This window comes from Uloborus diversus, chromosome 1, assembly GCF_026930045.1.
Source record: "Uloborus diversus isolate 005 chromosome 1, Udiv.v.3.1, whole genome shotgun sequence".
In the NCBI taxonomy this organism is placed as follows: Eukaryota; Metazoa; Arthropoda; class Arachnida; order Araneae; family Uloboridae; genus Uloborus; species Uloborus diversus.
In genome coordinates this window covers 258,864,358-258,877,787 of record NC_072731.1, presented here as the reverse complement: position 1 = coordinate 258,877,787, position 13,430 = coordinate 258,864,358, and the positions used below count along the sequence as shown (strand labels likewise).

General features: G+C 34.6%; 1 protein-coding gene across 1 annotated transcript; it reads left to right on the top strand.

The window, feature by feature from the left end:
* The first annotated feature begins 6,374 nt into the window (after nt 1-6,374).
* LOC129220311 (E3 SUMO-protein ligase PIAS2-like) lies at nt 6,375-8,024 on the top strand. The gene has a single exon (XM_054854712.1). The coding sequence runs from the start codon at nt 6,375-6,377 to the stop codon at nt 8,022-8,024; it is 1,650 nt and encodes a 549-aa protein (XP_054710687.1).
* The last annotated feature ends 5,406 nt before the right edge of the window (nt 8,025-13,430 follow it).

The window sequence follows — 13,430 nt, the reverse complement described above, 5'->3', positions numbered from 1 at the left end:
TTTGGGTAGTTTGTTTCATTTTGATTTTGCAATCAAAATTTTAATTAAAGCAGATATTGCCGTTTACTGCTCTTCGCAGTAGTAATTTTCATGCACTTTTGACCGGTAATCAGCAGTAACTGCACCATGTACTATTGAATGACCAATAATTACAAATTCAACATAATTCGGAGTAGATATGTCATTACGATGTATATTTATTGCAAATTGAATAATATATTTTATTTTAAAAAATAAATAAATACCGTGTATACACTTGACATAAATTTAATATAAATAAATGAAATGTATCTCACAAAAATAAAATAAAAATTTATTTTTTTACACAAATGTTTTTATGCCATTATAAAAATAAATTAACAAATATATATATATATATATATATATATATATATATATATATATATATATATATATATATATATATATATATATATATATATATATATATATATATATATATATATATATATATATATATATATATATATATATATATATATATATATATATATATATATATTTATGTATATATATATGTATATATATATATATATATATATATATATATATATATATATATATATATATATATATATATGTATGTATATATATATATAGGTTATAAATTTATTATTAAAGAAGACATAATTTAAATAGGGTATCGACCTACATCCACTTGATATAAATTTAATCCAAAACACATTTACGTACCTCCTCAGATACCAGATATACTTGCTGATTTAAACAGTCCTTGCTGTAACGAACTCATTTTTGTGTTTTACCTTTTTAAACACAAAACCGAAAAAAAAAATTCTTGTCATGTTTCTTCTTAATTGGAATTCCTCAAAGTCGCGGACGAAGGGGGGGGGGGGGCAGACATAGAAGTCTTCAGCTGAAAATTATTTTTTAGGAAATCAAATTTCTTGAACTAATTATCTTCAAATACTGACTACAAATAGTCGACAAGGTATATGTTTTGATTGCTTGAAAACTCTTTTATGTTCCTGCGTCATCACTTAGCAACTAGAAGATTCTTTGGGCATTTTTAAAACTACGACATATCGTTTAATGTTCCGCACTTTGCAATAAAGCAATAAATATCCATGAAAATTTAGGCGAAAGAAATGCTTCGTGTGTTAACAATGGCTCTCATCGAACTACTAAAAGTGCAGCAGCTTAGTATACATTAAAAATTGTGAAAAATATCGTCTGCGACAGAACAAAATAAATGAAACAGAATCGTTCTGTTGTTACACGTTTATTTATCGTCTGCCAAGCATTACTTGTGTTTACTCCTATGTCATCTTCTATAGCTGTATATTAGCAAAAACTAATTTTGTTTTATTGTTTTTAGAAAACGGATATGAAGAATCAAAGATGTTTTTTTAAATGTTTATGGGGGCTGTGAAATTACAAACGTTTTCTTCGACTCTATTTGAAATAAAGTATGATTACTTTCCCTAAGTATCCCCCTTATTATTTTCCCCAAGTATCTTCCCCTTTTAAGTATCTCTTGCGCTCAAGGACTAGAGGCGGTAATTCCCAAATTTTGCCGAATGATAAAATACTACCTGGCACGCATACCTACATCTAATGAGAAGCGACAAGAAATCATTTTAAAAAATGAAATATTTTCTCTAAATTTGCTGAATCAAGGAAATTTTTGAGAGGTCACACAATGACCTCCCGTCGGTACGTTACTGCTTGCGCTTAGTTGAGCTAAAAAGAAATCGCGAAAACCGTTTATGCGTCTTGGTTCAAGTTTAGGCGGCAATTCATTTATGTTCCATTCTCCGGACAATGGTTATGGGCAGGTATAGAGCAGTAAGTACATACTGCTGATTACCTGCAGAATGTAGCGATAATATCAATTGCTGCTAATCACCACTGATTTAAAAAAAAATGCTTTTATTTAGCGCTAACCAAATAAACATGTTTGCACCATAAAACTAAAGAAATATAGATTTAAAAAATGCCAAAAAAAGAAAAAAAAAATGGAAAAATTTGCAGTTACTGCCATTTACCCTCCCACGGCAAAACGATCATGGGCAAAACATTTCATGAAAACCAAAAATAATGCAGTTACTGCCATTTGCCTGCCCACGGGAGTAAGTTTCCGTTCTGCCGTGGGCAGGTAAAGAGCAGTAAGTACAGTCTGCCAATTACCTGCAAAATGTAGCGACAAAAGCAGTTACTGCCGTTTACCAGATCACGGGAAAAAGTATCCTTTCTTCCGTGGGCAGGTAAAGAGCAGTAAGTACATACTGCCGACTTCCTGCAAAATGTTGCTGAAAAAGCAGTTAGTGCTAATTACCACTGATAAAAAAAAATGCTTCTTTTTCTGCGGCAACCAAATAAAAATGTTTGTACCATAAAACTATAGTAATATAGATTTCAAAAATGCAAAAAAATGAAAATCGAAAAATCTGCAGTTACTGCCGTTTACCTGCACACGGCAGTATTCCATATCCGCATGCGCAACCAAAGTTCGTCTGTCGAAGCAACAGGACGAGGATCACGAGTGAGACGCCGCCCAATGAAATCCCACACATGTTCAATCGGTGACATATTCGGAGAATATACAGACCAAGGAAGAAGCTGTACACCTGCTGCGAATCAAGGTAGGATTTGAAAGTCCTGGCGACATGTGGACGGGCATTATCCTGCTAAAATACTGCCCCTGGCAATCCTTGCAGGAAAGGAATAGCTTGGGGCTGTAAAACTTCGTTAATGTATCGGATACTGTTCAAATTGCCCACAATTCGCAGCAATTGTGATCGTCCATGATATGCTATGACACCCCAGACCATAACTTCGGGTGTTCGTCCACTGCGGCGTTCGATAATGCACTCCGGAATGTGCCGTTCACCGACATAGCGCCTGACACGAATTCGGTTATCATGGTGCCACAAATTGAAGCGGGATTCGTCAGAAAAGACGACCTGCTTCCAATCAGCACGCCACCTCCTATGCACATTGGGCCATTGCAGCCTCAGGCGGTGATGGTTTTGCGTGAGAGGAATCCTGTATAAAGGAATCCTTGCGCGCAGCATACGCTCCAGTAGACGTCTCCGAATTGATGAAGCACACAATGAAACACCTGTAGCTGCTGACCACTGTGTTGCGAATTGTCTAGAAGAAGCTGTGCGGTCCGTCAGCGCCATACTCACCAGGTGTCTGTCATCGCATGCTAACGTCACATTTCGGTGTTCACTCCCGGATTTCCGAACTGTCCGACCCTCGTCCGTCCACTGCTTCCAAACATGCATGATTGTGCTGCTGTTACGCTGCACACGAGCGGCTACTGCACGATAAGACAATCTAGCTTCGCGAAGGCCGACGATTCTGCCCCGTTCAAACTCCGAAATTTGCTCAAATTTCGCTTTCTTTCGTCGAAGAGGCATAGTAAAGATTCAGTTAACGTTTACTCTAGCATATATCCACCGATAATCATACACACCTCGCTACAGCCGTCTAATTATATTCGGTTTGATCCGCCGTGCAGAGGGCGCTGCTCAGCATACGCATGCGCTACCGCTCTGCAATTAGAATCATTTGCATATCATGCCCTACTTTACATTTCCTGCAATTTTTCGCTCACCCGCGTAAGTCTTTCGTGGTGTTGCAATTTCCACAAACAGGAGTGTAGTAGAAGTGTATTAACAGCCGGAAAATAAACTTAATGAGGTAAGGATCAAAATGGAAAAAAAAGTCAGGGGCGTCTCGATGGGAGGTCACGGGAGGTTATTGGGGTCTTTCAAAAAATTTCCTATATTCAGCAAATTTTGCTGACGATCAATAGCGGATTTTAGGGGGGGCAGGGGGCTCGTGCCCCCCCTCCCAAAAGAATGAATTAATTTCACTATTTTATTGATTACTTTTTAATTGACCTTTCTTTTTTATTGTTTTACGTAGATAATTAAAAAGAACACAAAGCTCACACAGCACATTTTGAATAAAAGCATTTTAGTTTGCTAAAGAAGTATTACTGGAGTCAGAGGCTCAGAGTTGCAGAATACATTTAACTCACTGGTTTCGAATTCAATTGACCGTATTATCGCGATTCGTGAACTAATTCTTCTTTGATGGAATCAATAACTCCCACAAGAGTCTTTTTTATCTAGAAACCTATTTGCGAAATAATAAATTTCTTTTTCAGCTTATAAAAAATTCAAAATGAAAGAAATCATATGGTAGTTTCTTGGAAAAACCATGATTTTTATGGAAACGGCATGTAATATCATTATGTTATCTCAACTGTATCATGGCTTTAACAAATCAGCAACTGTTTTGAAATTCACACAGAAATAAATTCTGAATTCTTCAGTAAAACTTATATGTTACGTAGTTATGATTTTCTTTATAAATTAATTTAAAAAAAACTCAAGTGAGATATGGGTTTATTTAATAACCTTGCCCTAGTGTTATAATCATTATGACAATGTTCCTAAGTAAAGCCGCTCATTGCCTAGCATCACGATGACATTATATTGGTTTTAGTATTTAAATGGCGTGAAATGTTAAAGATGTTTCCCGTGCATATTCAAAGTATCAAAATGTATTAGTGCATAATATTCATGTACTAAGAAGTAGATTCATATATCTGAAGGAATCCATAAAAAAATTAAAAACACGCACATTTAAAGATAAAGTCATTAAAGCTTTGTTATGAAACATCAAAGGCGGCAGGGGGGCTATTCAATTTCCCGTGTCCCCTCCAAAAGATTTTTCTGTATCCGCCCCTGCTGACGATTCGGCAAATTTAAAGACAATATTGTAACACTGAGACTCTTTATTTCTATTTAAAATTTTCAAATTATTTTTTAATGATGCCTAATGTTCCTTCTCATTGAATTTTATATATGTATGACACATGTGTGCATGCTCGTATTTTATAATTCGTTCAAATTGAAATTTCATTCTCCAATTGAGAATTTTTCCCTTCTAAACATTTTAGGTCCGGGAGCCCCTGAAAGAAGTATGTTTGAATCTGGAAATAGATTTTTTTTAGTGAATTTTTGGTGTCAGTGCAAGGCTTTAGAATCACACTCTATGTATTATGGGAAATAATGTTTTTGAAGGAAATTTTTTTAGGCCTTTACATAATTTTGTAACTGAGATTTTTTTTTTTTTAATGTGGATTTATGGAGAAAACTTTTTATCAACTTAAAACTTTTTATCAAATACAAAAAAAAAGTTTAAAAAAAAAACTTGATTTACTATGATTTACAGGACGCTTCAGTTATTCAGTTAAACGTTTCAGAACTTCTATAAAAACGCAGAATAATTTTGATTTTATGCATTCGCAGCTTTCCTGTTTAGTACTGTGAATGCAACAAAATGAATTTCCTTGTTGTTTTTAAACAAGCATGCTTTTTTGGTGTTTGCTGCTAAAAGTATTGCTTGTCATATTTCGTACAAGCTCAAGACTATTCTCTGCATCATTAAAAAATAGTTCCTCATTGGTGAAAGAACATGCGTACGAAGCAATTTACATTTTTAACTCTCATAGACATTGATCTTATCTTTTTAAATAAATTATTTCAAATCATTGAATAGTATACTGAAAAGGTCGTTTAGTGAGTTAGGGACGTAAGTAAAGCTCATTGCTCCTTATCCTACGTGGTGACGTGGCATATGTCAAACTTGACGTACAACCAGCTAAGCTCCTTCAAAAGTATTATTATTATTTTTTTAAAGCAACAAAGATATTCTAGAATTAGATTTTTAGTTTTAACCTTTGCGGAGGTAAATAACTTACAACTTTAATGTACCTCTACCTGTACATTGCTAAATGTTCAGAAATCAAATTCTTTGAATGACAAGAAAAAAAGCAAGTTCTTTTCCTGATAGTTCACACTATATGCGTAAAAATTTCTTGTTGATCACCCAGTCTAAAAATGAAGCAGAACTTGAAATAATGACTGAAATTTGTTAGTTTGAATAAAAACACAGGAAAGCCTTTCGCTTTTTGGCGCGCAACAATGTTTATCATCTTCTTTTTGTATTATTCTATGGCAATGCAATCGGCTCTTGTATGTGTTCGCTCTGAGTTCTTGGAAACAGGTAAACTTTGATTTCGAAAATGTTTTGTTTATGAAAACAGAAACAAACGGATGATGAATTAAGAAATAAATCGTTCTTTGCAGTCTTTTTTCACAATTCTTCTAAGATTAATTGCAATGGCTTCCTATAATAGTAAGAATTCAACAGCGATTAGCGATTGTGAGCTTCAAAAGATGGTGAAAAGCTTTAGGGTGAGTGATTTACACTCTTTGCTAAGTTATGCTGGTCGAAATAAAGGTGGCAAGAAATTTGACTTGCAGAATCGAGCTCTAGAGCTTATTAAATTACGTTCAGCATCCATCGATATGAAGATTCGTGAACTTCATATGCAACGTTATCAGCATAACCAAAGACATGTTACAGATCCTCAGGATTTATATCCTATGGGAGCGATGAATGAGTCCATGAGTGGAGGTTCCTATGGACCTCCTTCAGCTCACCAAGGCCCTATTAGTATGGGTATGCCAGATTATGTCCAGTCCATGAACAGACAAATGATGAAAGGATCACCTCAAATGAGTATGATGCCCGCATATGCTGTGTTCCCTGATGTTAAATTTAAAGATTTGCCTTTCTACGAAGTCATCAGTGAACTTATGCGACCGAGCAGTCTGATTCCGTTGATGACGGAACGCGTCCATGAGAGGGATTTTGTGTTTTATTTATCGCCTCAACAAATTATGGATTTAGATCAGAACCCGGATGTGCAAGTCCAGTTGCGCTTTTGTTTGCTGGAGACGAGCTGCGAACAAGACGACGAATTTCCATCCAGCGTTTGTTTGAAAGTCAATGATAAATTTGCTAACTTACCTAATGTTATTCCTAATAACAAACCTGGTCTTGAACAGAAACGTCCCAGGCGCCCGGTTGACATAACGAGCATAACCAACAGATCGGCTTCGGAAGCGAATCACGTGACAGTGTCTTGGGCTTCGAGCAACGGCAGGCCCTACGTCGTTGCCGTGTTTCTGGTTCGGAAACATTCCGCATCGCTCTTGATACGACGGCTGAAAGCCAACGGCGTCAGAAACCCTGATCACACTACCGCCATGATAAAAGAAAAGTTGTGTCAAGATCGCGACTCCGAAATCGCCACCATGAGTTTGAGGGGCTCGTTGATCTGTCCCCTCGGAAAGGTGAAGATGCAACTTCCGAGTCGGGCGTTGACTTGCACGCATCTGCAATGTTTCGATGCTACTCTATACGTACAGATGAACGAGAAGAAACCCAAATGGATTTGTCCTGTTTGTGACAAGCAAGCACTTTTCAAAAGCTTAGCAATCGATGGTTTGTTTTTGGACATAGTTTCCAAAGCTCCCGAAGATTGTACCGAAGTTCAATTTCACGAAGATGGTTCTTGGACGCCTGTCATACCGTTGAAGAAACCTGCTGAAATTGCTGATGCTACAATTGATGCATCCCCAAAGAACCCCAGCGAAACAGAAGTTAAACCAAAGAAAAACGTGCAAGTGTTCACTTTGGACTCGGACAGTGATACCGAAGACTCTTGGCCCGTCGTTCCTCCTAAGAAAAAGCCATGCGTTAGGCCTGCTAGTGTCATATCTCCTGTTCTTCTGGATTCTCCAGAGAATACCCAACCACTCGAGGCTCCTTCTGTATCATTTGATCCGAACGTGCCGTCAACTTCTAAAACTAATCTGGTAGCAACTGCTAGTGCTAGTGGAACGGTGGAAGAACCGATTAACCTTGATTCGGGTATCGAGCCAATAATTTCTACACCATTACTTTCAAACACGCCAAGTTCTTCTTTCGGTACAGTCTCTTCATCAAACCAGCCTTCCGCAGCAAGTGATCCCAATGACTCTCTAGAAATTTTGGACTCTGCTCCAAACTTCGATTATTATTCATTAATCCAAAATACCCAAGAGTTCGATTACCCTACCCTTTTAGAAAATAATTCCCCTGAACCCGATATTATCTCCATCGATGATTAAGCCTATTCAACCCATTCATTGGACTAGAATCACCATAAAAGCCATATGCAGTGCTGGATTGTGTCAGACAAAAAGCATTTCACCTTACATTTGTTAGGAGAATATTCCATTTCTCATGAGATCAAATATTTCAGTGTTCCCAATGCTTTCTTATAAAATTCATCATGTAAAATACTTTTAAAAAACTCATAATGTGGAATACTTTGATTCTGACTTTTTGCTGACTGCAATTGGATGTCTAGAGTAGCGAAGAGTCGGCTATTTATTACATTTAAGCCGGAGAAAATCCATTAAAAACTATTTTATAAAAAAAATGTGCGAAGCACGAAAAATACATATGAACAATGAGATGCATTTTATTTGTATGTTTTGCCATGGGAAAATTTCTATATTTGGGAGTTTGGCAAACTTTCTTCATTGGCTTCATTTTTGGCACCAAAGCCTGTGCCAAGCATAATTTTTTTCGTCTATAAGTTCACAGAAAAGGAATTCAAACAGGAAATATTTCTAATACATATGTAATGAAATATTATTCCCACAGGGTTACCATAAATCAACTGAATTAACAAAATAGAATTTATTCATCATGTCAAAACATGGATGACAGCCAAATTCAACCATCCTCTTTGCCATTATTTTTCTGACAACATATTTCATGCATAAGATAAATAAATACCTTTGTGCTGAACAGTAAAGTAAGACAAAACAACATTAGAAGAAGCACAAATTTGTAAATTACAGCATTTGCTGTAATTTACAAATTTGTGCTTCTTCTAACGTAGTTTTGTCTTGCTTTACTGTTCAACACAAAGGTATTTATTTTGCTGTAATTTACAAATTTGTGCTTCTTCTAACGTTGTTTTGTCTTACTTTATATTTCATGCATATTCTTTACTTGAGTGGCAATTGGAATAACGAGAGATTTTTTAATGCTATCTTGATATACATTTTTTAAAACACTGCTCTACCTTTTAAACAGATAACCTTCAGGAAACAACTTTGCAGATTTTCTGCTATGGTAATATTGATTTTGTCATTTACTTAATTTGTGCACAAAGGCAATTTATTTATTTATTTATTTTTTTTCATTTCTAACTATTATATGGCATAGTTACATTCTTCATGTGTTTATGAGTTTCAAAGATCCCTTCTTAGTAAAGTAAATGCAGATACGGCAATACAACTGTTATTTTTCACCGCTTTGCCTCCATTTTCTTCGTGTAAGAAGGGGTCCTTACAAATTTTAAGCTGGCTCTGTGCAATTTCTTTGCAAATAAGGGGCTATTCATTAATTACGTAAGGATGATTTTGGCAATTTTTGTTCCCCCTCCCCCTATGTAAGGGTACGTAAGATTTTTCAACCCTCCTCCCCCTCATTCTTACGTACGATTCCATTTCTTTTTTCAAAATAATAAAATAACGAATTTTACATCACTGGAGTCGTTATTAAATTCACTATTACTAAAGTAAACCTTTTCGTGTAAAGAAACATTTACTAAAATGCTTAAACGTTGGAATTTAGACTGAATGTTTTTTGACATTTTTTTGTACATGATGTGATACTAATTAAGAATAATACATGCCAGTGTGATTCTTTTATTTTATTTTATTCTAATCATTCTTTGTAAAACAAGGAATAATCAGCTCATCTTAATATGTTTTTAACCTTCCAGACACAAATGAACTATGGTCTCTGCAAAACCACTAGACCGCACGATTTCTAATAAAAAAATATCGACTTGGAAAATGTTTCATAAGAATATGTTTGACTCCCCCTCCCCTGCAAAGTAAGGGTATGAGAGATTTTTCCAACCCCTCCTCCCCCTCGAGACTCGTACGTTATTAATGAATGGCCCCTAAGTGCCTATTTATATTCTGTAAAATGATAGCTTTATGTGTTTTACTGAATCCTAATTCACAGTTAGCAATTTCTTTCTAAACTGACTCTATTAACCTGTTCTGGATGGCAGCCCGCCGAAGACAGCATTCAGTGCAGACCGGAGCCATTTCTCCCGCTAAGCCTAATGCGCAATTTCTAAAAATATATTACGTAATATAGGATAAAATGTACACTTTTCATAGAAATGAAACCATTTTTTAATATATGATAAAATATATCATCATTTCAATCATAAAAAAAAGAATTGAGGAAAATAATGAATGTTTAACAATAAAAATGCAAAATAGATTTTTACTGTAACTAAAATTACCAAAGTTGAACAATATATTTTGTGCAAAACAGGAAAAATATTTGCACTTAATATTATCAAATACTTTAAGAATATTGTAACAATTAATATTTTAATGCCGCATTAAAAATTTCAAAGCACTGATCAATGCGCAATTTAAACCCATAGGTTGGGGAAGGTGGTGCACTTTGGGACACTTTTTAGATAATGATTTTTAGAAATTTTATTTTCAAACCAATTTTCACCAAACTTAGCTGAACATGCAATTTAGACATTTTTACTTCTATTAAAAAGTCATACAACGTCCCAACCTGCCCCACTTGGCACACCTCAATAATCCTGATAATTTTCATCTTAGAATAATGGAAATCTATTACTAAGAACATTTTCTGCTGCTGTTTCAACAACAGACGCATCAACAGCAGGGAACTTCCTATTTTCTTTTCTAGATCTCACCATTTCTGTTATTTTAATATTTTAATACCTTACCTAGGAAAAAAATCAACTTTCTGTAAAACAGTAGCCATTTTCTAAATTTTAGTTCCTATAAGCTCATCAGATTTATTAAGTACAATGAAATAGGCTTTTTTCTGTAGTGTACATTGGTGGAGCAGCTTGGGACAGTGTCAAAACCTACCCCAACACTGTGTCCCAACCTGCCCCACTTAGATCGTTATTACATATCAACTATTTAAAAGTTAGACTTAGCAACACAATAAATTTTTTAACCTTTAAATTGTTATGAAAAGACATATTTTAATTCCCACATGCTCTGACTGAAATTATTTCATTTCCTACTTAAAAATTTCAATAATGAAACCACCTATTAATGAAACTCCGAACCTTTCAAAACAAATAAAATTAGATCAGTCTTTTGCTGTTCATTTGAGAAATTTCAAAGTATACTGAAGAGTACATCCTGCTATCATCGATGATGTCCTAACTAACTAATTTCTGTTTACAAAATTAAAGCTGAAATTTATGGTGTCCCAAGGTGCCCCACCTTTCCCTACAGCAAGGGCGCCCATATTGGGGGGGGGGCTCAAGCCCCCCTTAGAAATTAGAACTTCCTTGCTTTTAGTACTTTTTTCTTTGCAAAGATGTAAAAACATTTCTTATTAAAAATGTCAAACTTTAATCTGTACTGAAATCGGTGTCTATGGGGAAAATATCTTGCTAAACCATGGAAAAAATATCTGAGCCCCCCCCCCCCCCTTTAAAATATGCATATGGGCGCTCATGCCCTACTGTTACATCTTTTATTGTGCTTCGAGCAAATGACACATCTCTATCTAAGCCTTCTTTTTCAGCGTATGATTTCAGAAAGTAACTATTGTTTGAAGCACTCCAATAAAAATAATTTACAGTTGTTTCACTGTAGCCCAGTCATAAATTTAGATATTTTTCCTCCTGCAAAAGATGACGGTGTTCACCACAGCTACACAAATGAATCTAAAAGTAAAACGCTTTGCTGGAATATCTCCCGTGAAATCAGATTATAAATGGAATTAAAACTAGAAACAGCTATTTTAAAATGAGTATGCATTTCCCTTTTCACTTGCTAGCACATGTTTATATTTTCTTTCTCGAAATCAAATAAATTACAGACACTTGAAGGACCCCATTCCAACGTCAGAGATAGAAACACTAATGTTCGAGACCAATCATTTGGACCGAACATGGATAAGAAACACCATTTGATTATACAGGGTGGCGACAGATCAGGGAAAAGTCAGGGAACTTTATTAATCAGGGAAAAGTCAGGGAATTTTGAAAAAATAACAAAAAATCAGAAAAAATTGATTTTATGAAGAAAAAAAAATTTTTTTTTGCTTTACAAAATTAAGTACTTTAATTCCCTATGCATTTTTCGCCAATTATCTGTTCAAAAAAAAAAAGTTAAATTAATGAGGTGCGATTATACACTGCCGCATAATCTTTCCATGTAGAAAAATTTTATGTACTGTTTTGTATGGGTTCTTTTTCCAAAAAAATTGACTTGATATGTTTTTTTTTAACCATTTTATTAAAAAAGGGGCATTTTTTTTAAATATATCTTTAGTTCAACAACTTTACACAATTTAAAACGTTTAAAATACTGCATTTTATACAAACATAAAATGGATTTCAAGTAGAGCAAAGAAAGGAAACTATTATCATTGATAACGTAAATCAGGGAAATTTGGTGAACTTAATCAGGGAAAAGTCAGGGAACTTTTTTTCACAGTTCCTGTCGCCACCCTGTTATAGTAAACCTTTCCTTCCGAAACTAAAACGCACATGAGCGTTGCTCGGATTCTTGAGTAGCATATGGTGGAACGCACATAAGCTTGATTCGTACGGGTTAAATTAGTAAAATAAAAAACTATGCAACTACCAGAAATTTTTCCAAGATCTTGTTATGTATCTGTATTTTGATGTGTTACACAATTGTTTATTATTTATTTATTTGCTTTTTTCGGCTTCGCCTTTCATCGTATTAACCTTTAATCCTGTAAAGATAGTTCATGAATAGATTTAGATAGTGGAAAATTTGTTTCTTCAGTCCGACAAATTTTTCAGTTGATGTTTTGAAAGGTACAACAGTGATTACTTTGAACCTCTGAAGTTTAAAATTCAATATTTTGAAACTTTTTGTTTAATGGTGTTTGTTAATCGATTTGGCTAGTGAGGCATCCAGATATGAATCTGCCATAAAAAATTAACATGATTGATTGACTTACTGCAGATTGCAGTCGTCCTATGATACCGTGTCTCTTTCTCTCTCTTTTTTTGTTTTGAAAAAAAGTCCTTTTGTTTTCTTGTATTTTTTTGTTAAATTTAAAGAGCATTTCTGCCTCTTTAATTACTTGGTATTGATGTTGTTTCTTGCTTTGTTTCAATAATTGACATAAGCAAGTGATCTATTACTTTTTCATCATGTGACTAGTCTAGAACTTATGAAAGAGTTGAACATTATGAATCAGATGTTCATAAGAGAACACATCTTTTTTTTTTTTAATGTCCAATGGGTGAACAAAATGTAAAGATTTGTTTTAAGAATTCCTTAAAGAATAATGTGTAAGTTGAAATTTGGTATTTTGTCTTTGGATTAAATTTTATGGATTTTTTTAAATGCACCAAAATTATTACCAATCAGGGATTAACGTCACAACTAACCTGTTTATCTTGATATTTGCCTGTAAGTCCCATACCATGAAAGAAACTTAACATCTGC